This window comes from Leptonychotes weddellii, chromosome X (genome assembly GCF_054177405.1).
Source record: "Leptonychotes weddellii isolate Sample4059 chromosome X, ASM5417740v2, whole genome shotgun sequence".
NCBI lineage: Eukaryota > Metazoa > Chordata > Mammalia > Carnivora > Phocidae > Leptonychotes > Leptonychotes weddellii.
In genome coordinates, this window is record NC_138385.1 from 718,262 (window position 1) to 745,584 (window position 27,323).

General features: G+C 46.5%; 1 protein-coding gene and 1 long non-coding RNA gene across 2 annotated transcripts; both read left to right on the forward strand.

Moving 5' to 3' along the window:
• The first annotated feature begins 1,000 nt into the window (after positions 1–1,000).
• Positions 1,001–26,511, forward strand: MPP1 (MAGUK p55 scaffold protein 1). The gene is made up of 12 exons (XM_081807996.1): positions 1,001–1,207; positions 11,854–11,997; positions 12,233–12,311; positions 13,190–13,275; positions 15,354–15,422; positions 17,751–17,947; positions 20,008–20,114; positions 21,076–21,156; positions 22,193–22,273; positions 23,986–24,188; positions 24,391–24,465; positions 25,852–26,511. The coding sequence occupies exons 1-12, from the start codon at positions 1,106–1,108 to the stop codon at positions 26,026–26,028; spliced, it is 1,401 nt and encodes a 466-aa protein (XP_081664122.1). The 5' UTR covers positions 1,001–1,105; the 3' UTR covers positions 26,029–26,511.
• On the forward strand, positions 3,888–5,537 carry LOC145717748 (uncharacterized). The gene is made up of 2 exons (XR_014141132.1): positions 3,888–4,190; positions 4,420–5,537. It is a non-coding gene; the product is annotated as an uncharacterized LOC145717748 (long non-coding RNA).
• Positions 26,512–27,323: the final 812 nt, after the last annotated feature.

Below are 27,323 nucleotides of genomic sequence, written 5' to 3' on the forward strand. Positions count from 1 at the left end.
CTTAATGCAAGTCTTTGTTGAGTTACCTAACATCCCAACTGTATCATATACCACAGTTCTACACATGTAGGGGTATGTTTCTGTGGTCTGTAATCTATTCCATTGCTCAATTAATGTATCTCCGCACCAGTATCAGACTCTTCATTTTGATAGCTCTCGCTCTGTCTCTCTCAGCTTTCTACGGTTCCTTTGGGGTAATCGCGAGGAAGGGAGCCATCAATCATGTGATGTCAGCCTCTTCTCAGAGAAAAGGCTGGGTGATGTGGCTGCAAACTCTTGTCCTCGGACTTTTTCCCTTTGGCTATGAGCTACCCGAAGGTCCACAGAAGATTATATAGAGTACTAAACTGCTGATAATACTGTGAGGTTACTAGCTTGGGGTAAAGGAGGCCAGGTTTCCATCAGGTCTATGGATGGGGACAGCTTGAGCCCTGTAAACCCAGTAAATGTTCGTTTTGTTCAGAAACCCTTCTCTCATTAGCACGGCTGCTTTAACAGCACCAAGGTATTAGGATGGTAAGGAATCCTGCTGTAGGATTCCTAAGGAATGTCGGTTCCCTTTGCTTCCGCGATCCCTCAAAATTTTTGTGGCATTAACAGTAGGAGATGTGGCCCAAGACAAGGAAAAGGAGTTTGCTCTTGGATGCAATCAGGCCTTTCATCACTGAATTGCAGACAGCAATGTAAATCACAGGGTACCTGCAGCCCAAGGAGCCTTAAAGGCATTTTCGCAACGTTCTGGGCCCGCAGAGATTTCTGGGTAAAGCCTGGAGTGGAAGGGATGGCTTCCCCGCTGTCCCCACGCATTAGGCCCAGGGTGTGGGCCGAGCTGGGGACCCGCCACAGCGAGAGCGCCCTTTTCTTTACACCTCTGAGCCCTTCTGGGTTCAGCCTCAGGGTCCGGGCGGGGGCGGGGGCGGGGGCGGGTCCGGGGGCGGGGCGCGGGCGGTGCTCCGCCTCCGCCCGCCCAGCGCGCTGCCTGCGGGGTGGTGACGGGTCCGGCCGCGCCACCTCCGCCGCCTCCGCCGCCCCGCAGGCCTCGGTTCTCGTACTCGCGGCTCTGCGCGGCTCGCGGCTCGCGGCCCCGCGTCCAGGTTCCTGCGAGATGACGCTCAAGGCGAGCGAGGGCGAGGGCGGGGGCAGCATGCGCACGGCGCTCTCCGACCTCTACCTGGAGCACTTGCTGCAGAAGCGCAGCCGGCCCGAGGTGAGAGGGCCCCGCGGTTCCCTGGGCGCAGGGTGAGGGGCCGGGACTCGGCTCCAGGCCGCGCCGCCCGCAGCGGGACCTGCTTGGTCCGTGGCCCGGCCCCGGGGGGGCTGCCCTCGGGATGGAGGCCGCGGCGGCTACCGGGGGTTCGTGTGGAGGGCTTCAGGTGTGGTGGGTCGTTTCCCCCAGGAGCCCTCGTAGGTGGAAATGAGGGGAGGCCGCGCGGCCTGTACAGAGCGCTTATTAAGGTCAAGGAAAACTTCTTCGTGGACGGAAGTCAGGCTAAGGGAAAGACTTTAAGGAACAGATCCCAGAAGAGTCGGTCTGCTTGCTTTGCTGTTGAAATGCTTGTGTTTGGGTCAGCAGAAACGGTTGTAAAACCTAACTCTGCCTCTAAAGCGCTCACTCACCGTCCGTCTGCATTTAGGGAGGGCCCCTTGTGCTGCGGTGCAGATGGGGTGGCCTGTGTGTATCTTCGGGTGGACAAGGAATGCACGGATTCCAGAGGTAATTGTGCCCTCCGGATTCCTGGGATGGGTGGCAGATAGCTGTTAACCTCTATCCTCAAGGATGCCCGGAGAGGATGTTGAGCATTTCCGTGTTCTCTCTCATAGTTCTGAGTGTGGATTTCACCCAGCAAAATAAGGTTGTCTCTTACGCAGAGGTGCGGCCGCCGGAATGCTCACTCACTCCTCTGCAGGCTGAGGCTGGCTCCCACTTGGAGCCATCGCCCAGAATACAGGCCCAGCAGCCCCTCCAGGTAGCCTGGCCTTCCTCACAGGTTAGTGGTCAGGTACTACTAGTGAATGTCCACAGAGCGAGAAAGAGAGAGAGAGAGTGCGAGCCAAGCAGCAGCTGCACTGTCTACAGAAGTCCGTGTGAATCTCCTTCCTAGACTGCAGGATTTTTCAGGGCAGGGCTATTTCATGCTCACTGCTTTTATTTTAAATGCCTAATAAAGAGGTCCTCAGAAATGTCTGTGAATTAATAAGTGACTGAAGAGGTGGACAGAAGAGATTTAGCATAACCTTCCACTTCCACAGATGAGGACACTGAAGATTCACAAGGTAAAGCAAACAGTAGAGCTATAGACTGTTTGGGCTGGTAGCTCAAGGAAACAATTGATAAGCATCAGTACAGTGTTCACACCTGTGTGTTGTTTCCAGTCATGATCGCAATATTCTAGGCTTGAATAAGTGCCGGAATGAGCAGGTGGGGAACACAGTATTGTTATTCAGATGGCAAGACAGAATTGGAAGGTATGTAGTGGAATATGCACTATGAGGGAATCAGGATCTAAAACAACCTGGCTCCCCATAGGCTTGGATTCTCTATAATCAGTTCACTTGGCTGCACCTTAACTTTTTAATAAAATCTCTTTATTAAATTTCCTTTTGGCAGCTTTACTGAGGTATAATTACCATACATATAATTCATAAATTTATTTAGTCTGTTCAATAAGATTTCACAAATTCATAGTCATGTAACCAGAAAGTTCCCTGGTGGTCCTTTACACTCATTCCCCCCACCCCCGGAAACCTGGAAATCACCCTGGAAACAGAGCTGCATTTTGACACTATTTGACACTAGCATTTGGCCTTTTCAGGAGTGTCTTAGAAGTGGAATCCAACTGTATGCAGTCTTTTCTCTCAGGCTCCTTCCACTTAGCACACCCAGAGCCCCATATGTAACTGAAATGCTTGTGTTTGGGTCAGCAGAAACGGTTCTGTAAACCTGGCCCTTGTGTAAACCTGTCGGCTCCTTAGGGACAGGCTTGAGACACTGTGGGCCTTCTGGAAGAAAGGCCCTGTCACTACAAGACTTACGTTGCAGTGCGCCCTCTGAGTCGGCAGTCCTCAATTACCGCACATGGTCTACTGGGTAGCCAGTTTGTTTTGGTGTTCTTAAAGAATTTGAAGCAGGTGAAAGAAAACTTGCTAAATCCTTGAATGGAATAGCACCCAGATCAGCCACTGTGCGGACATCGGAGGGAAAATCTCCAGTGGTTCCTTGAGGTTCATCTTCCCTCTGGGACTCTTACCTTTGCTGCCAACACTAGGCTTTGCCTCTCACTTGCCGTGTACCCTTGGGCAAGCTTCTGGGCTCTCCGTGCCTTCGGTTTCTCTTCTCTGTCAAACGGACCTGTTTGGGGAGTTGTGGGGATGGTTACGTGAGGTAATGCTTGTCAAACACTTTGAACTGCACTGGTCCGTCCAACATCTCCCTCAGAGCTGCCTGTCCCGAAGCATCAGCACATCGTCCCCTACGGGCAAGAAGCAGGCAAACCTGTGATGGAGCTGTTGGCTTGGACGGAATCCAGAAAATGGCGAAGCTGAAAGCTTCTTTTTTTTTTTTATTTTTTTATTTTTAAAGATTTTATTTATTTATTTGAGAGAGAGAATGAGAGAAAGAGAGCACATGAGAGGGGGGAGGATCAGAGGGAGAAGCAGACCCCCCACTGAGCAAGGAGCCTGATATGGGACTCGATCCTGGGACTCCAGGATCATGACCTGAGCTGAAGGCAGTTGCTTAACCAACTGAGCCACCCAGGCGCCCCACTGAAAGCTTCTTTTAAGGGGAATTCTTTCTGTAAAAGTTCTGAAGACTCAAAACCCAAAGTTTCATTCTATTTTTTTTTAAGATTTTATTTATTTATTTATTTGACAGAGAGAGAGAGAGTACAAGCAGAGGGAGGGGGGGAAGCAGGCTCCCTGCAAAGCGGGGCTTTGTCCCCTAAGATCTGTCTGTTGATCCGTAGGCAGTCAGATGCGTTACCCCACGCTGGTAGTCGTCCATTCTGACCAGTCTGTTGATTGCCTACTACATGCAGGCCTGGTTCTGGAGCTGAGAAGTCCAGAAGGGAGGACACAGAGGCAGGGGTAGAGTGCTGTAAAGCTGTCAGACCTTCAGTCCTGCCGAATCTAGGATGTCATTGGTGAATGGTGCTCCAGGCCGGGGCTACTGCTTGTGCGAAACCATTGAGGTTCTTTTTTTTTTTTTTTTTTTTTTTAAAGATTTTATTTATTTATTTGACAGAGAGAGAGATAGCGAGAGCAGGAACACAAGCAGGGGGAGTGGGAGAGGGAGAAGCAGGCCTCCCGCGGAGCAGGGAGCCCGATGCGGGGCTCGATCCCAGGACCCTGGGATCATGACCTGAGCTGAAGGCAGACGCTTAACGACTGAGCCACCCAGGCGCCCCAGAAACCATTGAGGTTCTTGCCAGAGTGTGATACCCTGAGTGTGATCATTTTTTGTTGTGAAAGTAATACACCCCCCCCCCCCCAGTTGTGACAATCAAAAAATGTCTTGAGACACTGTCAAATTTTCCCCAGGGCAAGGGAGACAGAATCAGACATTTCGTGGATGCAGAGATTTCACCCCTAAGCAGTGAATTGCTCAAACCTTTCAGTGTTGCTAAAACTGGAGGACCCTGAGTATGGAGTATAGGAAGGCAAGAGTAAATGCAGCTCCAAACTTGTCTGCGGGGCAAGGGAAGTGACCCCGAGGGCAGGGAAAACAGGAAGAAAAACTCTGAATTAGGGAACCAGAAGTTTCTTCTTTTTTTTTTTAATCTTTTTTTTTTTTTTAAAGATTTTATTTATTTATTTGACAGAGAGACACAGCGAGAGAGGGAACACAAGCAGGGGGAGTGGGAGAGGGAGAAGCAGGCTTCCCGCAGAGCAGGGAACCCGATGCGGGGCTCGATCCCAGGACCCTGGGATCATGACCTGAGCCAAAGGCAGATGCTTCACTGACTGAGCCACCCAGGCGCCCTGGGAACCAGAAGTTTCTTTTCTGATGCTTCACTTTTTCCTTTTCCTTCATATCAAGAAATATACATGCATACATACATATGTAGGTTTTGGCTCTGTACCTAGTACACTGGGTAGATAAAGTGCATTGGAAAAGGATCTTTAGAGACTTGACCTTTGGATTGATTGATGTATGTGTTCTCAAATGGATTTAGTGCCTGAGAAACAGTGCACCTAGTTAATGTATGATTTTAAGATAGTTCTCGCCAGAAACTTCTGGCTCCTAGGCTTTCCTCTCCCCAGCTCTTGTCATTTGTGGTAAAAGTGCTAATCTCTTTCTAATAATACCTTAGAGTACTCTTGGTTTTCTCAGTTTCTCTTTTTTCCCCAAAGTGGAGTAGATCTTGCCCAGGCTGATGGGGGGCTGCTCCCACAGTCTGCCATCTGGGGATGGCTTGGCTTCTTGGCCTGGCCTTCTCCTAAGTCTCCGCGTGGAAACAGTTGGCCAAGAGCCTAACAGTAGGCTGAACAAATGTTTGTTCTTGCCTGCATTCGCTGTCACTCATTCTTAATGCGATTGTTCGGATGAAAAAGCCAGCTTTAGTTGCGCTGTTTTATTCACCCGCACCCCCGCCCACCCCGCCCCCCAGCCCCGCCAAGTTTGTTTTCATCTCTTTTTAAGTCCCAGCTTCCTTTGAACCCTGCGGCAGATGTTTCCTCCCAGTCCTGCAGTTCCGGTAGTTAACAGCCAAAAGGCTGCAGACCAAAGACTGGAGGCGTGGGGCGGGGTGGGGGGGTTGCTCCCCAGTTTCTGCGGCCGGTGAGCTGAGGGGTGAGCGGTCACCCCTACCCAGAGCCACTCCCCCCGCCCACCGGGAGATGAGGGCGGCGAGCTTTCAGTTGGAAGCAAACTCTGGGGCGTTTGCCTTTATTACTTGTTCAGCATTGCTTCGTGTCACTTGGCAGTCACGTGGCAGTAATGACTCAGGAAACAGCAGCACGTGCCTCGCGAGTCATTCATGTCATCAGTGAATGTGGAGCAAGCTCCTGGTGTGGGTGCCCGTGTGGGACTTACGTTCCAGCTCAAGGAGACAAAGCGAACAGAAGAAACAATCAAATCTCTATCTCTCAGCTGTGGAAACAAGACAAGTTAGGGCAGATCAGAGGGCCAGGACAAGTGTCTGGTACGCAGTAGGTCAAAAGATGGGCAAGTTAAGTATCCCGAGTGGAAGGCCAACAACACCTTCCCCTTCCTCCTAGGTTCAGTGTGGGCCACTTATGTAGCTTGAAGACTGGGATGCGACTTCATGGGGCAAAACTCGTGTCTGGATCCCAGTGCTTGTCTTGGCCTCCCACTGAAGAACAGACCGCCTTTGTGAAGCTCCATTTGCTAGTTTTGAAGAAAGCTGAAAACTGTGTTTTGTGTCCTTTGAGTGTTTACACTCTAAGACAACCTTAAACTTGATGGAGGCTATCTTTTCCATTTATCATTTACGTTGCATGAATGAATGAATGAATGAATGACTTCCCCTTATAGTAATGAGCTGCCAAAGGGCAGACAGCATGACTTAACTATGTGAAGATGTCCTGCACTTCATGTGGTCACAGACCCACAGATTGAATTAAGGACTCACCTTTAGTGTGTGTACACAGACATCAAGTGGAAGTTTATGTCTGTACATCCTTGTTCCCACAGTTGTCTGTGGTGAGGAGATACAGGGGCTGCTTGGAGGAACTTGCTGTGAGGTGAGATTGAAGAGTCGTCTAGGGAAGTTTCATTTAAGACATACAGGAAGACAGGGTTGCTCAAGGACAAATTTGCAGTGGAGAACATTGTGGTTTGATTTTAGAAGCCTTACTGGCACACGTCGGTTCTTTAGTTAGCACATTGAAGACTTCCGTTTATCTTAGTCATCGTTCGCAACTTCTGGGTGAGTGTAATAGTGACTCTTAGTCATCGCAAAGAACATCTTGATGGGTAAGCACATTTGAAAGACCAACCTTTGGGATAGCAGCTCTTGAACTTTTCTGACTGGAATGTGTTCTGCCTCTGGTAAGCTTTGCTGAGTCCTTAATTTAAAGGCTGACATGTTAAAAACAATCTTTGCAATAAAGCTGAATAAGAAGAATATGAGGTAAGTGTGCCGGTTTATCTGCCTGTTCTAGGTACACTATCATGTAGGCTTCTTCCCATTTCAAAGGTCAGTCCATATTCTGTGGACTAAGACTTTCTAATCTGTCACTGTTTAGAACAGTATGCAGGTTCCCACTGAGTCTGAAACACAGGTGAATCATCATAAACACTTTATTGACAGTACGTTACAGCACATGGCCCCCTGTGGTTAGCAACGCACATAAATGGTAGTTGATAAACCCACAGTTAGTAGTGGTAAGAAATTCATAAATGAGGGTCAAGGAGAGTCCTGGGTTTTATTTCATACTCTGAGGCCAGAAATTTGACACTTGAGCTCATCATTTTTTTGCAGCAATCACAGACAGTGGTCCTTCAATTCCTCGTTCTTTTTCTTTTTCCTCTGGTTTTCTTGAGTCTACTCACTTGGAATATGAAATGTGGCAGGAGCTACTTCGCTTTGAAGAGTGTTAACCACATGGTCCCGGGTCACCGTGGGCCATACTTTGAAGAACTGTTTGGACACTGTGTGTCGTGGCCTCTTACTTTCCTGAAAACCGATCCTGTACACCGCATAGCTCGCAAGGATGTCTTGTCGGTAGCCATTCTTTGGTACCAAGCTCTCTTGGTTATAGTTGTTGGGGTGCAAACAAGTGCTACTTGCCGGCCATTTTGCTAGTTATTTTGTGCAAATAAGTTCAAATCTGTCTACTAGGAGTTCAATAATAGTGCTGTATCAGAACCATGGAATCGACATTGGTACAAAGTGTGAGTGTAGTTCTGTGCCATTTTGTCATGTGTCCTTGGCGACCACTAATCTGTTCTCCCTTTCTATAATTTTGTGATCTCAAAAATGTGATAGAAACGGACTCATAATATGCCTTTGAGATCCATCCCAAGTTCCCTTTTTATTGCTGAGAAGTGACTTCATCTGTTCAACTAATCACCAATAACTTTATAGCCATTCTGATTGTTTCCAAGCTTTAGCTATTGGGAATAAGTTGTTATGAACCTCCACATAGAAGTTTTGTGTGAACATTTCTCTCAGGGTGCTGTTGCTGGACTGGGTCCTGTTGCTGGGCTGTAAGATACTTGTTGTTTTTTAAAAGACTTTATTTACTTCTTTGTCAGAGAGAAGGAGAGAGTGAGAGAGAGAGAGAGAGAGAGCACAAACAGAGGGAGGGGAAGGGCAGAGGGAGAAGCAGGCTCCTGGTGGAGCAGAGAGGCGGCTTCTCCCTCTGCCTTTGCCTGTCTGTCTCTCATAAAATCGTAGAAAGTACCTAACTCTCTTCCCAAATGGCCATGCCATTTGACATTCCCACCAGGAAGGATGAGAGATTCAGTTTCTTCGCATCCTCACCTGCATTTAGTGTTGTCATGGCTTTTATCTTCGCTATTATGATAGGCGTGTGGTGGGATCTCATTGTGGTTATAGTTTGCATTTCTCCCTGATGGCCGTCCTTCCTTCCTTATCCTCTTCAGTGATACCTCTTCCGGTCTTTTGCCTATTTTTTAAAAAGATTTACTTACACATTTGAGAGAGAGTGAGCAGGTGTATGCGAGTTGGGTTGGGCAGAGGGAGAGAGAGAATCCCAAGCAGGCTCCACCTCCAGCTCGGAACCCTATGTGGGCTGACCCCAGGACCCCGAAATTATGACCTGAGCCAAAATCAAGAGCCCAGTGCCCAACCCACTGAGCCACCCACAGGATCCCGGTCTTTTGCCCATTTTTAAATTAGATGGGTTTTTTTTTTTTAAGTTTTTATTTAATTCCAATTAGTTAACATACAGTGTAATATTAGTTTCAGGTATACAGTGTAGTGATTGAACACTTCCATACATCACCTGGTGCTCATCACCTTCATCCCCATCACCTAGTTCACCCATCCCCCACCCACTTCCCCTGGGGGAACCATCAGTGCGTTCTCTATAGCTTTTCTTTTCTTCAAGTTTTCTATTTAAATTCCAGTTAACATACAGTGTACTGTTAGTTTCAGGTATAGAATTAGATGGTTTTTAGTGTTGAGCATTGAGCATTCTTTTTTCTTATTTTTTAAGATTGTATTTATTTATCTGAGAGAGTGAGAGAATCTTTTTTTTTTTTCTAAAGATTTTATTTATTTGACAGAGGGAGACACAGTGAGAGAGGGAACACAAGCAGAGGGAGTGGGAGAGGGAGAAGCAGGCTTCCCACAGAGCAGAGAGCCCGATGCGGGGCTCGATCCCAGGACCCTGGGATCATGACCCGAGCCGAAGGCAGACGCTTAACGACGGAGCCACCCAGGCGCCCCTGTGGTTGTAATTATTATTACTATTGTTGTTTTATTGATTTTCATCTAACTGACACTGAGCCAACCAGGCGTCCTGAGCATTCTTTATATATTCTAGATTCTAGTCTTTTGTTGGGTGTTTGGTTTGTAAATGTTTCCTCTCATTCTGTAGTTTGTCTTTTCATCCTCCTCACACAGGCTTTCACTGAGCAGAAGTTTTTAATTTTTAAGAGGTCCAAATTATCAACTTTTCCCCTTATGGATCCTGCATTTGGTGTCGGGTATAAGAACTCATTGTCTAGCCCTAAATCCCGATGACTGTCTGCGATGTTGTTTTTCTAAAAAGTGTTAAGAGTTTTACACTTTACATGTCGGTCCGTGACCCATTGTAAAGGTGTGAGGTTTAGGTCGGTGGAGTTTCGGTGTAGCGCCGTTTATTGAAACGACTACCCTTCCTCCATCGAATTGTTTTTACACCTTTGTCAAAATCACCTGGGCGTATCTGTGTGGGTCTATCTCTGGGTTCTCTATTCTGTCTATACCACACAGTCTTTATTACTTGCAACTATATAAGTCGTGCAGGTGTGTAGACTGATTCCTCGTACTTTCTTCCTTTTCAAAATTTTTCGGCTATTCAAGGGCGTGTGCCTTTTATAACATACATGGTTTTTTTTAAAAGTCATCCAGAGGTACGTTTAACGTAGCCCAGATGGATCAGGTGCATGAAGCCAGTTGTGTGTAAGAAAAATAACATCTATTTATCCGGACCCGCCCCCGCCCGGACCCTGAGGCTGAACCCAGAAGGGCTATAGCACGTTAAATAACATCTCAGGTACAGGGGAATCAGCAGGAGTAGGAAGTGAGCTGGAGAGCACGTGGCCACCTGCAGGGCACAGCCACCCTCAGCCATGTGAGCAGTGCCAGGTCTTCTGAAATTTCTAAAGAGAGCTTAGAATCTTCTGGGTTTTACTAAATTAAAGTATGTGGTCAAAATAAAACAGACTTGTGAGCTATCCATTTACAATTTCTGCTTTAAATTATACCATTATTCATGTAGCATCCCACTCACTGTAGAGAATACATCTTGCCTCCCCACTTTGTAAGGTGACCAGATCAGTGGCCCCTTCCCTTCATTTCCTTTCTCCTGTCAACTTCTGTCATGGTGTTGACATATACAATGTGTTCTTCAACTATGACTGCTTCATATCTTGTTTATAGGTAGATTCTGAAAAGGGGAAGTCAGTAAATGGTTTTTATATTATTATAACTGACTGCCGACCCAACAGCTTTATCCCATTTCTCCCTGATTTTTTTTTTTTAAGATTTTATTTATTTATTTGAGAGAGAAAGCGTGACAGAGAGAAAGAGCACAAGCAGGGGGAGCAGCAGAGGGAGAAGCAGGCTTCCCGCGGAGCAGGGAGCCCGATGCGGGGCTCGATCCCAGGACTCTGGGATCATGGCCTGAGCCGAAGGCAGACATTTAACCGACTGAGCCACCCACTTCTCCCTGATCTTGTTTGGGATGGCAGGATGCCCAACTCGGTTCTTATTTTCTTTTTTTTTTTTTTTAAGATTTTATTTATTTATTTGAGAGAGAGAGAATGAGAGACAGAGAGCATGAGAGGGAAGAAGAAGGTCAGAGGGAGAAGCAGACTCCCTGCCGAGCAGGGAGCCCGATGCAGGACTCGATCCTGGGACTCCAGGACCATGACCTGAGCCGAAGGCAGTCGCTTAACCAACTGAGCCACCCAGGCGCCCTCAGTTCTTATTTTCTGAGCTCCTTTGGCAGCCCGGGACAGCTGCGCTGTGCAGCTCTGGCTGAGGAGACATGAATAGATGTCCACTGGCCTGGTCCTCCTTCCTGCCTTGAAAGTGGAGCGTTTGGGGAGCTATTTTCACCTCAAGCCTCATTTCTTTCATTTTCTGTGCAGGGACTCCTGAGCCCCAGCCCGTTGTGGTCTGCTGGACGGCACAGTCTTCCATGGCTGATTCTACTATGAGCAGGTTCCCAGCTCTGCTGTCCCAACTCTGCTCGATCTATGACCATTTCCCTATCTCCTTTCCATCTTCTAGAAAGTTATTAATATCTGTCATCCCTGAAGACTTCCTCGTGTTTTCTTTTTTTGTGGGTTTCTTCTTCCCTTCCCCCTTTTCCCCTTTCTTTCATTTACACAGGCTGCCAACTTGAACCTGAATCACAGTCACTTAGGACAAATTTTATCTTGCCAGAATAGAAAGCATTGTGCTTTGTAGCACTTTTGGGAATAATAGGTTTTCATTTGCCTGTATAGAAATGAATTAAAAATGAAGGGATGCGTGTGTGCACCATTAATATTTCTGCAGCAAACTGGATAAACATGTCTATTAAGTTGGATAATAACGTTTACAAATAGCCTCACATCAGAGCCTTTTAGATTTTAGAACTGCGGTTACAGCCTGACGGCAGGCTTCTGCTGCCTCCCTTATTCATTGCTTTGTTGTTTTGACCTGACAGGCTGTGTCACACCAGGTGAATGCCGTGACCGAGGACATGTACACCAATGGTTCTGCTGCCCCAGGGAGCCCTACCCCGGCCAAAGGGCAGGAGGTACGGAAGGTGCGACTCATACAGTTCGAGAAGGTCACAGAAGAGCCCATGGTAATCCCTTATCATATTCTAACCTCCTGCTTACTCCTGACCCCTTGAGTCCCTGGCTCTCATCCCTCCCTCAGGTCTCTCCTTCCGGCAGCTTTGACGCCCATTCTAGTTGAGTACCACCCAGGTACAGATGAAAAAATCTTTCTCCTAAGAAATCACCTTAAATTATCCTAAAGATGATAACCGCAGAAAGAGCTGAAAATACAGCTGACTGTGCCTTTTGTCTTCATTGCAGGGAATCACTCTGAAGCTGAATGAAAAGCAGTCCTGTACAGTGGCAAGGATTCTTCATGGTGGCATGATTCATAGACAAGGTACTCTGGGGGGCTCCTAGGTTGTGTTTCACTCAGGGATTAATCATTTACTTCCTATTCAGTGGTGAGGGTCAGGAAGCTTACAATCTTAAACCCAGGAGCATTTTTGTGTATATGGCAAGAGATTTTCTGGGGCTTAATAACTGGCTCTTTGTATGAATTGCCCAGTGCCACCATCTCTCCCTCCTGAGCGTTCTTACACACCTATTTATACCAATATTTTTACAGTTAATATTTGAGCAATTAGATATATGCAACCCACTGCATTAGACTTTGAATATGTTACAGTGAAGGAAACAGACCATCTCTACTCCCTGGAGCTAACAATTAAACTGAGAAAATACACATTAAACAAATAATTACAGGTAACTGTTGTATCTTCTTAATGTGAAGGTGCCGTCAATTTTCAGATGCATCATTTAGTAAGAGCTGTTTGTGGCGGGAGATGGGGTGAGAGAACATTAAAATATGACATGTTTTTAGTAGCTGACGATAACCTGTATTTGCCCACCTGATTCATTCCATGCTGTGAGCCCTACCCTTTTATGTTTAGTTGGGACTTTTTTTTTGTATCTAGGGTGGCACAAATATTTGTAACTACTTTTCACATAGAATCTAACCATTGATTAACTGTACCATTAGGTGGCATTTGTGGGTTTATCTAAACAACAAAGAAACATTACACTTGCTGTGGATGTGGTGCTTTTATTCTGCTTGGTCAACGAAACTGTCAAGTGCTGGCCTTGGTACATTCCCTTCTCCCGTGGAATATGAACATGCTCTAGGTCATGCTTTCTTTTCTGTGGTGTCTTGATTTCTATTGACAGCTCTTGTTTTAATGTTTATTCTTTGTGGACTGATTTATCATTTTGTGGTAGGCTCCCTTCACGTCGGGGATGAGATCCTAGAAATCAATGGCACAAATGTGACTAATCACTCAGTAGATCAGCTGCAGAAGGCGATGGTGGGTATTTTCCATGCCATTATCTTTGTGAAGTGTGGATGCACATTGGTGTCAGTGTATGTCATTTTTCTGTCAAGTCTTTATACCTCATTGAGGGGACTCTTACCACTGCTAATCTTTATTCTGTGCAAGCAATGACAGTTCTCTATTTTCATCTAGCAAATTTCTAAAATAAGGCGAATAACCCAGAGTATCTATCTAGAAAGAACATTGGACTGGGTGTCAGAAAGCGTTGGTCTTTAATGGCAGCTCTGAAACCCTGCTCTACTTCATTCTAGCCATGATTTTGAACAGGTGAATTAATTTCTCTAAGTCATCTGTAAAATGAAGATAGGAATCCCTATTCATAGATTTGTTATGAAGAGTGGATGGGATATTATAAATGAAAAGTTGAGGGGCGCCCCGCGGGCTCAGTCAGAAGAGCATGTGACTCTTGATCTCGGGGTTGTGAGTTTGAGCCCCACGTTGGGCATAGAGCTTACTTTAAAAAAAAAACTGAAAAAACTCCATATGGGGCAGTTGGCCAGAATGTGGCTTTTCACTTGAGACAGAGATAAGGAGACTGAACCTTGGAGAGTTTTGAAACTTGCCCATGGTCACATGGCTGTTAAACGATAGACCTGGGATTTGCTTTAATCAAAAGTCCTCGTGGGGTGCCTGGCTGGCTCAGTGGGTGGAGCATGTGACTCTATATCAGGGTTGTGAGTTCAAGCCCCACTTTGGGTGTGCAGATTACTTAAAAATAAAATCTTTAAAAAAAAAAAAAAGCCCTTGGGAGGTGCCTGGCTGACTCAGTCTGAAAAGCATGCAACTCTTAATCTTGGGGTAGTGAGTTCAAGCCCCACGTTGGTTGTAGAGTGTATCTAAACAAACAAACAAAAACAAAAAACAAAGCCCCCGCTGGACTTCTGCTTCTGGCTAAATGAAGTAACAGGGACCAGATTTACCCTGCCTTTTGAAACAACCAAAATCCAAACATCCGTGTACCTAATGAAAGAGCTTCAAAATACTTGAAGCAAAAACTGGTAGAACTGCAAGGAGAAAAAGACAAATCCACAATTATAGTCCAAGATTTCAATCTCTCTCTCAATAATCAACAGAACAAGTAGCAAGAAAATCAGTGAGGATATAGAAGCTGCAAAGAACCCTACAGTGCTACTGTCATAAGAGGAGGAACAGGTAGAAGAGTCTTAAAAGATATATCAACCAGTTACAGGGTATGGACTTCATTTCCCCAAGGTAGAATTGCTGGATCCTATGATAGTTCTATTTTTAATTCTTAAAAAAGATTTTATTTATTTATTTGACAGAGACAAGCAGGGGAAGCAGAAGGCTCCCCGCTGAGCAGGGAGACCCATGCAGGCTGATCCCAGAACCCTGGGATCATGACCTGAGCCGAAGGCAGGTGCCCAACCAAATGAGCAGGGTAATCTCTTTATTCTAAGAGGAAAATGGGCAAAGCAAATGAAGAGATAATTCAGGTGTCCCATTCTCCCTCTGCCCATCACCCTGCTCATGCGCACTCTCTCTTTGGCAAATAAATAAATAAAATCTTTAAAAAAAAAAATAAAGGATGTCTATTGCAGCAGATGATAGTGAAAAAAAATTGGCAACAGTCGACATGCCCAGTAATGAGGAGTATGGTAGAACATGAATAACATGTTCTATAGAGTATAATCCCATTTTTGTTAAAAGCAAACAAAAATACATATGAATATGGATATATGTGTAAATATTTGGAAATGTTTTATTTCGTGTCAAGAAAGGTATGGGTATATATGTGCCAGGGTTCCTTTAGGTTCATCTGGAGACCTTTTAGGGTTGAGTGTGGGGAGGAGGGAAAATTATTAGCTTTTTCTTCATTATTCTTTGTGCATCTCCATGTTCTTACACTGGTTTATGGGGCACATGAGACTTTGATATCGAAGGAGGAATTGTCCTAAAAATTTCAAAGTGTGCAGTAAAGATGGGTATTGGGGAAAAAAAAACACTTTTTGGGGACTTTGAGAGGGGAAATAAGACTTTATGAAACCCCAGATCCATCTATTATATATCCATTATAATTTCTTTTTTAATAGAAAGAAACCAAAGGAATGATCTCATTAAAAGTAATTCCCAACCAGCAAAATCGTCTTCCTGCACTACAGGTAGGTGACACCATTTTCTCTGTTGTGTTCTTTGATATTCAATTGAAATGACATGATTTTAGTTTTAAGTTCTCAGTATATCACGAGTGTAGCTGCCTGGTGCTCTCTGAACTAAATCAACATCCATTACAAACAGGCAGTCCTTCTTTCTTTTTTTTTTTTTTTATTATTTATTTATTCATGAGAGACAGAGAGAGACAGAGAGAGAGAGAGGCAGAGGAAGAAGCAGGCTCCCAAGGAGCAAGGAGCCCCATGCGGGACTCGATCCCAGGACTCTGGGATCATGACCTGAGCCGAAGGCAGACGCTTAACCATCTGAGCCACCCAGGCGCCCCAGGCAGTCCTTCTTTCTGAGTTGCTTGTTTGTAACCGATGTGAAAGGAAAGGGTAATCTCTTTATTCTAAGAGGAAAATGGGCAAAGCAAATGAAGAGATAATTCACAGGAGGAAAAATACAACTGGACATCGAACATATGAAAAAATAGCCAATTTTACCAGTCATCAAAGAAACACAAAATAAAATGTGTGCAGTATCATTTTTCACCAGCAAATTGGCAATTATTTTTTAAAACAATAATAGCCCAGTGATTAATAGTAGCCAATAATAATAGCCAAAGGGAAGAAAGAGTCTTAAGAGCACTTATTCAAAATTCACTGAGACTTTACCTTGTACACATCACTTCGCTAGAAACTGGAGGTGATATAAAGAGAAATGGGTCCATTCCCAGTCCACAGACAGCTCATCATCGGTACAGGAGAGAAAGTGTTTGGATAGGGCCTTGGCAGATGAATGTATGCAAAAGTTTCTAGTGCAGGTCGTTTATGTTATTATGGCAAAATTTTCTTTTTAAGCAAACTTTTTAAATTGAAGTTTGGGTATATGTGGGTGTATGTATATATTATAAAATACACAAATCATAAGTATAAAACTAGAATGATTTTCACAAACTGAACCTACCCATTTAACCAGCACCCAGCTCCAGAGACAGAACATGGCTAAGAACCCCTGTGACCTGTTTCCAGTTACCATAACCCTAACTTCTAACATCAGAGACAGGTGTTGCCCCTTTTTGAAATTGGTGTAAATTGAATCATACACCATGAATTCTTTTATTTCTCATTTCGTTCACTCAGTATTATGTCTTCTTGTTCATTTGCCCAGTTGCCCCAGACCCTCACCAGTACTTTTTCTTCATTTTGGCCATTGTGGTTTTGATTTGCGTTTCTCCGAGGACTAATTAGAGTAAGCTCCTTTTTTTTTTTTATGTTTTTCTCCATTTGGATGCCCTCCTTTATGAAGTACCCATTCAAGGCATTTTCTTACTGATTTGTAGGAGCTCTCTATGTATTCTGGATAAGCATCTTGTCCTGTGTCCGTATGAGACTAGCCTTAGTTTTTCAAATTACGTTTGGAAAACTTTGCCATCAAAGCCAGTGGGGCCTGTGTGCATGTGTGCATGTGTGTTTGGGAGCAGGGGAGGACGGTGTTCCGTAACGGCTTTCAGTACTTTCTTGTGGAGATATGAGTGCTCATATTTTCAATTTCTTGTGTCGCTTTTGGGAAATTGTGTTTCGTAAGGGATTTGTCAAGTGTATTCATGTGACGTTGTTCACCATATCTTCTTAGAACCTTTTAAACAGGTGCGCCTGAGTGGCTCAGTCATTAAGCGTCTGCCTTCAGCTCAGGTCATGGTCTCAGGGTCCTGGGATCGAGCCCCGCATCGGGCTCCCTGCTCCGCGGGAAGCCTGCTTCTCCCTCTCCCACTGCCCCTGCTTGTGTTCCCTCTCTCGCTCTCTCTCTCTCAAATAAATAAATAAAATATTAAAAAAAAAAAAAAGAACCTTTTAAACATTTCTAGGATGTCTACCTATCTTCTACACATTGATTTTTATAGTTGGCCTGGGAATGATGTATTCAGCAAATGAGCATACTTAACTGATTCCTCATTCTTGGAAAATTAGCTTGATTCCAATATTTCTGTCTTGTAAATAATGCTATGGTGAACATACTTTTCCAGACATCGTAAGTGACAACTTGTGCAAAGAAGGGGATTGTGGAGACAAGGGGTATCCACATTTTAAGACCTTTGGCACATTCATATTGTTTAGTTAACATACCGTGAAAAGATTTCCCAAGGAAACATGCCTTTCCGCTAGTAGCTCCTTTGTTCTCCAAGACAGACGGACAATCAGCCCCAGTAACCACGAACATGTTGGAGGGATCAGGTCCAGCCCCAGTTTCAGTCACTTCTCAATCCTGAGCCTATTTACTTATAGCAGAACTTTCGACCTGAATCCCGACACCAGCACCTTTGCCTTATTTTTCAGATGTTCATGAGAGCACAGTTTGACTATGATCCCAAAAAGGACCATCTGATCCCTTGCAAGGAGGCGGGACTGAAGTTTGTTACTGGGGACATCATCAAGATAATCAACAAAGATGACAGTAACTGGTGGCAGGGGCGGGTGGAAGGTTCCTCCAAGGAGTCAGCAGGCTTGATCCCTTCTCCTGAGCTGCAGGAATGGTGAGCCACTTTTGTATGGGTGAAATTCGCCAGTGCGAGGGGCCCATGTTTGCCACATACACATGATTGCTTAGCTTCAAAAACCTGTCGCCTCATGTGTAGTTTCTGTTTCTCGACCGAGCCAACCTGCAGCCTTACCTGGCATCATGGCTGAGGGGGCAACAATGAGCCGATGGGCTAGGCTCGGAAGCCGATACAGGTAAAGGAGCCCGCGTGAAGGGCTCTTCATTTGTCTGTGGGCCTCTGTTTGCTCAAATGCTTTCCCTTTGGTTACAGAGCAAGGGACAGCACGGGGACCGGAGCCCTCCCTGGTCTCCTGCCTCCCAGGCTAGTGCTTCTGAGACTCGCAGAAAACAGTCAAATGTGAAATGTGTGTCCTTGATGCAAAATCCCAGCACGTAGAAAAAAATAAATCCAGCCCGAGTCGGATTGCTCACTTAGTGCTGGGTTACAGTACCTGGCCCTGGGAGTGCCGGACCTCCCCCTGCAAAATAAATCCAGTGTAAAGACACTGTACAGCCTCAAGGGAGGGGGTCCTTTTAGATTTAAGCCTGAATTCTGGTTGACCTCATCTCTGGGGATGACACAGTGGGAGTTATAAACGTGGCACCAAACCACAGGAAGTGCCATATAGAAATAAACTCTTACAATTGGAGGAACAAATGAGGGGCATCCAGCCAGCTCAGTCAGTAGAGCACATGACTCTTGGTCTCAGGGTTGTGAGTTCGAGCCCCACGTTGGGGGTAGAGATGACTTAAAAATAAAATCTTAAAACAAATTTGGAATTAGAGCAGCAAATGAAATATAGCGCCAACCCTGCATGATAATGGTGGAAGACCCAGGTAACACGTTGTGAAGAGCATTGCGGGATTGGGGGCAGACGGCTGAGGAAGACCCAGTAGCACGGCGGTATTCAAACGGGGCTGCAGCTTAATGAGGTGTGCAGTCAGTGTAGTGGGTTGCAACAAGGATTTCTTTTGAACAAGGGCATCAGGTAGAAGTATTGGAATATGTTTCATGTATCTAAGAGAAGGTACTGTTTTATGAAGCTGCAGTTTTAGTTGTATATGTGATGTGTTTGTTTTACTGAAGTAGGGTCATAAAGGTTCAAAAACCAATGAACCAGAGTGTGGGTTGGGTGTGGAGTCGGCTGAGGTTTACGTGTGTGAAGGCAGCAGACAATTCACGGCGCCCCCCGCAGCCTGTGAGGCACTCCGCAGACATCGTCTGCAGCTCCCACACTGGCTCTGCGAACAGGAGCCTCAGAGAGGTGGGGGCCATCCAGACTAACACAGTGATGGCTTCTCAGGGCGCAGTTGCCTCCCTTGCCTTTCTGGAGAGTTCTTATGTGGGCCTCCAAATACCTGGCATTGGAAATGTGTCCAGGCGAAGTGACACCCCCCCTCCCCCCCGCCATCACATCCTCCCCTCAGTGCAGCCTGACCATTCCAGCTGGGCTTCTTCCACTTGTTTCTTTGTGTGCCCGTTGTCTCCTCCATACCAGTCTAAACCCTGCTCATCACAGACCCAGAGCTCACAGAGAAGGGCGTGGGGGTGGGAGAGTGGGAGGGAGAGAGGGCAGCTGAGGGGGTCCTGGCAGAGACACAGAGAGCAAGAGACTGAGGGGGGAATATGAGAGAGACACAGAGACTGGAGAGAGAATGAGAGATCCACACAGAGGCTGCGAGAGAGACAGACACACAGAGAAATGGGGGAAGTAGGGAGGGAGAGAGGGACAGGCTGAGAGACCAAGGAGGGGCCTCAGAGTGAGAGTGAGGACTGAGAGGGGTGAGGATGAGAGGGTCAAGGATAGCACAAAGTTTTTAGCAGATTGGTCTGGAAGTTGTCTTTTTTTTTTTTTTTCAAGATTTTATTATTAAGTGATCTCTACACCTACCGTGGGGCTTGAACTTACAGCCCTGAGATCAAGAGTCGCAGGCTCTACCGACTGAACCAGCCACGTGTCCCTGGTCTGGAGGTTTGGTGGAGAAGGGGAAGGGTGACCCTGGGGCTTTTATGCTGAGGTTCCCCTGACATTCTGGGTCATCTTTTCCTGCCAGGCGAGTGGCTAGTGTGGCTCAGTCTGCTCCAAGTGAAGCCCCCAGCTGCAGTCCGTTTGGGAAGAAGAAGAAATACAAAGACAAGTATCTGGCTAAGCACAGCTCAAGTAAGCTTCCTGGGCTTCCTCTCTGCCGGCTAAAGGGAGATGGTGTCGTGCATGGTGGACCATACGTTACACAGGAAGCATGCCATTTCTTCTGGTTTTCTTTTATTACAACATTCATCTTCCCAGTACATGTGAAGGAAAGCTAGTGGTCTGCTCACACCCGCTCATTATCCTCACTCCTCAGGTAACCAACCGAACAGCCTTCCAGACCTTTCTCAGCATGACCAGCTCATGGTCTGAGCAACCCCAGAAAACAGCGTGTTTTCCTGAGAACTCATTTTGGTTTTGTTTTTTACCTACTGTGGTAGGTAATATAATATACTAAAATTATAAATGGATTCAAGCAGACTGTAGGTAACAGCTGAATAATCTCCCATTCAGCTCACCCTCCCCAGGGGGGACTGGAGTGCAGGGCAGCGTGATGTTACTGAAACTATGGAGAAGAGAGAGGAAAAAGGAGAATATGGGGTCCAGAAAATTAGAAAGAATGTGAGTCCAAGGAATTCACTGACAGAATCATGATGAGTTCAGATGGAGGAGGCTGGGAAAAGCAAGAAATAGACCCAAAGGAAAGGCATCCATGGTCCAGAAGTGGTGTACTCGGGATGCCCTGTCCATCATTCCGTCACTGGCGACTGTGGTCGTGCTGGGCAGTGTCCCAGCCCCCATCATCCTCTGGTAAGGTTAGATGAAGTCTGGTTGGCTGAAAAGAGCGGTGGGGCAGTTAAGGGTCTCACTGCTTCCATCCCAGCCCCTGTAGCCTTTCGTCTACCAGAGTTCGTCTTCTGAAACCAAAATACGATCACGTCACTTCAGTGACTCCAGGCCCAAGTCCTTTCTCCCCAGCCTCAGCTGCCTTCACGCCAGGCTGACAGACTTTCGGCTCTTTCCTGCCTCACCCCCTGGACCACGTTCTTCCCAGCTGTGGAAATGAACATGGCTTGGTTTTCTTTGTCCCTAGTTTTTGACCAGTTGGATGTTGTTTCCTATGAGGAAGTTGTTCGGCTCCCTGCATTCAAGAGGAAGACCCTGGTGCTGATCGGTAACTTCTTGGTGCCCGCCCCCCTCCCCATGTTGCGTATGATGCCCCCTCTCCCTCCCTGCCTCAAAAAAAAAAAAAAAAACGCAGTGAGGACAGTCTCTGGGGTTCTCTGAATCCTTACAGGTGTTCCATCTGGATTTACCTTACAAATGCAACTAAACCTTACAAGTTTTTCAGCAACTAGTTATTTTAGGTGGGCAGCTCACCACCTCGTCTTTAGAGTTAAAACATTAGTTGCTTAGAGGAAATTATTAGGGTTCTGGAGAAATTTCCAGTAAAAACACTGCTTTAAATTCAATTCCACTGGGACGCCTGGGTGGCTCAGTGGGTGAAGCATCTCCCTTCGGCTGAGGTCATGATCCCAGGGTCCTGGAATCGAGCCCCGCATCGGGCTCCCTGCTCCGCAGGAAGCCCTCTGCCCCTCCCCCTGCGTGTGCTCTCTCTTTCTCTGTCAAATAAATAAAATCTTTAAAAAAATCAGTTCCATAAAATCTTTAAAGAAATGATTAAAAAAGGGGGGGGGACACCTGGGTGACTCAGTCGGTTAAGCGTCTGCCTTCGGCTCAGGTCGTGATCCCAGGGTCCTGGGATCAAGCCCCGCATTGGGCTCCCTGCTCGGCGGGAAGCCTGCTTCTCCCTCTCCTACTCCCCCTGCTTGTGTTCCCTCTCTCGCTGTGTCTGTCAAATAAATAAAATCTTAAAAAAATATATATTGAAAAAATAGATCAGTTCCATTAATTTTGGAGAGCTCAGTAAAGCAAATCTCTTTAGAAAAGAAATAGAAAACCCATGTGTCAGCTGGCTCCTCTTTGGAAACAACAGTTATGTTCTGAGTCCTGACCCTTAGCCCTTGGAGCCTTGTCTCCCAGTGGGGGCCTTTGCCACTCCCTGACCCCAGTCTGGAAGCCACACCTGCTCACTCACTCTCACCCACGTCCCATTTCTAAACCTATCCCCACCTTTGTCTTTGGGGAAAGAAATGGAAGCCTTCATGAGAATAATAGCAACCTGGTTTCTGTCTTTTCTCCCTCCCCAGGAGCCAGTGGGGTGGGTCGCAGCCACATTAAGAATGCCCTACTCAGCCAGGACCCGGACAAGTTCGCATACCCTGCCCCATGTAAGTATCTCTGCGGTCCTTGGAGGACAGGTGGGAGCACCACTCTGAGATACCAAAGTGGTCTTTTCTATGTGTGACTTTATTTGAAATGTTTGATTATAAAAACAAAACACAATTTGGAAAGATGCAAATGTGTACATATAATCGCTCCAGCTAACTATGTTGCTATTCTTCTCTGTGTTGTATGCCTGCATAACAGAAGCAGTTGAAAATACTTTTATGCTGCTTTAAATAAGCAAGTAATATTACTGAAAACATATATGACCGGGGCGCCTGGCTGGCTCAGTTGGTGGAGCGTACAACTCCTGATCTTTGGGTTGGGGATTCAAGCCCTACATTGGGTGGAGATGTTACTTACAAATAAAATCTTTAAAAAATTACTTTTTTCATCTTTATATTTTCTCATGTGCCTAAATCTCAGTCCGTTGAGTGGCTATACTGTAATTTCCTTAGCTATCCACTATTGCTGCCTCTAATTTTCCTGAAATGTCTTCTGAATCAAAGCAGCGCTCAGGAAAGGCACAGTCTCGGCAGTAGGATTCTTCTCAATAGAACAATCAGGCCAGTGGCCAGGTAGGGAATCAGATGACTGCATTCCCAGAAGTGAATCTGCATAGTATGATTGTGTATATTCCCAGGAAGAGATCCTGCTTATCAAAGTAGAAAACTGGATTCTGAATCTGGTATTAGTATTTTTTTACTCCTTGCTTCTACATTTTGCCTTTAGGGATAAGTGACACCCAACTAGGGGGAGAAAGCAGATGGCCCTGGGTTGAGGAATGAGTGGGGAAATTCGAAAGTAGAAATAGCCACTAAAGAAGAGTTGTTGTTTTGTAAGATGGGAAGAGAGAGAGGCATGTGCAGTTGTGGATTGAGAGACAAGCAGAGGATGCACAAGACAAGGGGATAGGGGGCTCGATAAACATGGGATGCAGGAGAGGTCCACTGGGGAGGAGTGTGAGGGGTTATGTTTCAAGCTGTGATTTCTGGAGCACGTTTTATTTTTTATTTATTTATTTTTTGGAGCACATTTTAGAGGACAGTTTATATGAATGATAGTAAATGTTGTGACTTAAGAATATTCCAACATTTAACAAAATGAGTTTAAACCAAACCAGAGTACTCTTCTTTCTAAGCTATAAAAAGGAAATTTTACATACCCTTTCAAGAAATCCAAACCATAGCCCATAGATCTGTTTAAAAAATATAATCAGGGGTGCCTGGGTGGCTCAGTCAGCTGGGCATCTGCCTTCGGCTCGGGTCATGATCCCAGGGTCCTGGGATGGAGCTCTGTCAGCTTCCTTGCTCATAGGGGAGCCTGCTTCTCCCTCTCCCTCTGCCTGCCGCTCTCCCTGCTTGTGCTCTAACAAATCAAATCTTTGAAATATATACATAATCAGCTGTCATTTCTCCAATTCTGAGCTCTAATTCCTGGGGTTGGTGATTTAAGAGATGTAACTTCATATAGGGAAAGGGATAGGAATTTTCTACGTTGGGCTTTGCCTCTTGAAAGTTAAACACATTCTGGATGGACAGGGCATTTCCTGCTCTGCATCATCTATTGTCAGCCCTTCGGGATCCTGTGGGAGAAACTCCCCTATTAAACTCTCTGCACCAAAGGCAGCTGGGATTTACATACAGATACCATGGGCCAAGCCCCTAGGAGATGGTGAGGACCCCCAGTTTTGTCAGGGATTTGGGTTCTTGTGCAGATACAACACGGCCACCCAAGAAGAGTGAGGAAGACGGGAAGGAGTACCACTTCATCTCCACCGAAGAGATGACCAGGAACATCTCTGCCAATGAATTCCTGGAGTTTGGCAGCTACCAGGGCAATATGTTTGGCACCAAATTTGAAACCGTGCACCAGATTCATGAGCAGGACAAGATTGCCATCCTTGACATTGAGCCCCAGGTGGGTAGGCCTGACAAGGCAGGCATGGATGAGGTTTGGTTCACGTAGTTTCACTGGGGTCACCTAAAACCACAATAGTTGTACCAGAAGTGATGGAAATGATACTGGGCTTGGTGATGCTCAAAGATATGTATTAGAAGGAAGCCATCATGATAGCTGACTCTGGTTCTTTTCTTCCTTCCTCCCCTTCCTCTTTCTCTAGACCCTGAAGATTGTCCGCACGGCCGAACTGTCACCTTTCATTGTGTTCATCGCACCTACTGACCAGGGCGCTCAGGTGGGAAGGACGGGGTTACACAGGGTGGATGGAGGTTCATTCTCCAGGTTTGCCCGGACTGGGACATCAGTCCAGAGCTCAGCTTGTGCCCGTATCTCCCATGAGCCTCCTGGCTACTGCTGTCCTTCTTCCTGCAAGGCCAAGAAGCCAAAGGGCATGGGCACATTTGATTTACTCAGCAGACATTTATTAAACCACTAGGTAACGGGGACAAAATAAATCAGAGACCGTCATAGTTCCAGAAGTGCTTGGGGTCCGGTGGCAGAGATGGGCAATTTGGCAGATCCTGACACTGCTGCGACGTGGGCTCAAGTGGGAAGGACAGAGGCGGCACTGAACCCACCACACCCACCGCCAGGGGTGTGGTGTGGCTGTGGGGAGAGGGGAAGAGCTAGGGGACCAGGGATACACTGAAAAGCCGCTCCCCGCTCACCACCCGAGTTCCTGCACCTGCTTTCACCAAATGCAACAGAGAAGTTGCTGCGCGGCCTCCACTGTGCACACCGGCAGGGTGGTTTCCTTCCGACCGTCACAGACACGGCCGCACTCCGTGGCCTGTGCACGTGGCGCTTCACGTATGTGCAGCTCGATCTGTAGGAGAAACCCCAGGAGGCAGGACTGCCAGGTCCCAGGATGCTTGCGGTGGGAATGGAGATTGCTTGTTTCCCTGTGCCAGGAGCATGTTATCCAAAGTTTCATTTGTTGACCAATCTACTAGAAAAATATAGTCTCGCTGTACTTTTCTTAGTTAAGTGGCTGCGTGTCTTATCAGACTATTGAGGGCTACTTGTATCTTTTCTGCAAACTGCCTGGTCCTGTCCTTAGCTTATTTTTCTCTTGGGTTATTGGCCTTTTTCTTACTGCTTTCTAGCTCTGTATTCGGGTAATTAGCCCTTTGTGACACCAGTTGTAAACATCTTTTTCCAAGTTTGGCATGTCTTTTGGCACTTATTGCTGTGCAAACATTTTTACTTTTACGGAGTAATCAGTCTTTTCATAGCCACTTGTTTGGGATTCTAGAAAGAGGCCTGGGATTGTAAGTCAACCTCAGACCTGTCCCAGGATTGCAGCTGTGGTGGTTGCAGCAGTGGGGAGATGTTGCTCACGTCCATGCCACAGCAACGGAGCTGTTGGTCTTCTGAGCTCTGATGATTTATCATCAGGGTTAGTTTGAGATCCTCTAGAATTGCGGTGCTCGAGTCTCTCTCTACACCCAACTCTATTAAACATTCTCAAGGAAGGTCTTCAGGGCTGGAGTCATTTAAGCAGGTGACTCTGAGCCAGGCAGTGGTCACCACAATCAGGGTCCACTTAAAGCCCATCACTGACCTCTCGGGCTGCCGTGCTGTGGGGCCTGCCTCATCCACGCTTCTCTTTTCTTTGCAGACGGAAGCCCTGCAGCAGCTGCAAAAGGACTCCGAAGCCATCCGCAGCCAGTACGCACACTACTTTGACCTCTCACTGGTCAATAATGGCATTGACGAAACCCTTAAGAAACTGCAAGAAGCCTTTGACCAGGCATGCAGTTCTCCACAGTGGGTGCCTGTCTCCTGGGTTTACTAAGCTTGCAGAAAAGGGGCAGCTACTCTACGCCTTTCTCTAGCAGTTTGAATTCCATTCTCCTTGCTTTAAGACAAACAGGGACACTCCACCTAGTTTGTCAGCTTCCAGTGCTCTGCATCTATCCTAATTAGGCCAGTGGGTGTCAGTCTTGTTCAAGTTCCTTGGCTGGGCTCCGATTTTCCTGATAGATGGAGCCCCACTGATCAGGGTTTCAGAAGGATCTCTGGAAATCTGAGGCCCAAAGTACTATCAAAATGCAACTGCTAATCAAAGATGGTGCACACAGAGAGGAAAAGGCAATGGCCCTTGTTCTTTAAAGCCCATGCTCCTTCACCTTTAATTACACTGGGCATCTCATGTGTCTTTGAAGCTATTTGTAACCTCAACTTTCTAAAATGCCAAAATGAAGCGGCTGTGCAATAGAATGTCTGCTCTAGGGAGACCCTCAAAAGCAATAAAAACGTTGCTGTGTTGAAATGCCAATACCTTGTAACTCTCTGGGTTTCCACCTGCACGAGTCTCTGGAGAGGGAAATGGCAGCACCTGTCAACCCCTTAGGACAGCATCAATACCAGTTGCCTCTCCTGGGTTCAGAAGTCTCCCTCAAGCACACACAGGTCAAGATAACCCACCCTCCCATGAGGGGGGTGTGTGCTGGGCAGGGCACGATCTGGTACATTACGTGTGGACCTGAACACACACAGACGTGTAACCTATAAGACAAGTTTGGGAGCAAAGGTGTGATGATCATCCCATTTCTACTCCATGGGGAGAGTGCTCTGAATGCTTTGCTTCCGCTTGTATCTCCCCCATTTTCCTCCTGGCAGCCATTCCTTTCAGCTTTCTCTTCATTCTCAAGACCTGGTTTCCAGAGCACCCCACGACTGGCTGCCCAAATTAATCTGTATCCAAAGGGAATTACTCCACTCCGTTGCTCACACAGCAGCTAGCTGCTGAGATTATAAACACCCATGCCCTCAAAACCCCCCCACCCCAAGTCTTCTGAGGCTGGTGCCCACATAGACATGCACACAGGATGCTCTAATCCTGGACGAGAACCCATCAGGTGCACACATGCAGGTTCCTGCTTTGACTTGCCAGAGGCTTTCATTCTGACCTCCCTTCCAGGAGAGGGAAACCCAGCCTCAGGCCTATGCTCAGAATCCCTCCCCACACACACTGGTACCTCCTGCCAGACCCACTACATAAATACTTCTACCTTCCTCCCCTCGACTGTTGGGGGAGATCACTAGATTTGTGATGATTCCCCTTTTTATCTAGTCAATGTCCTGAAT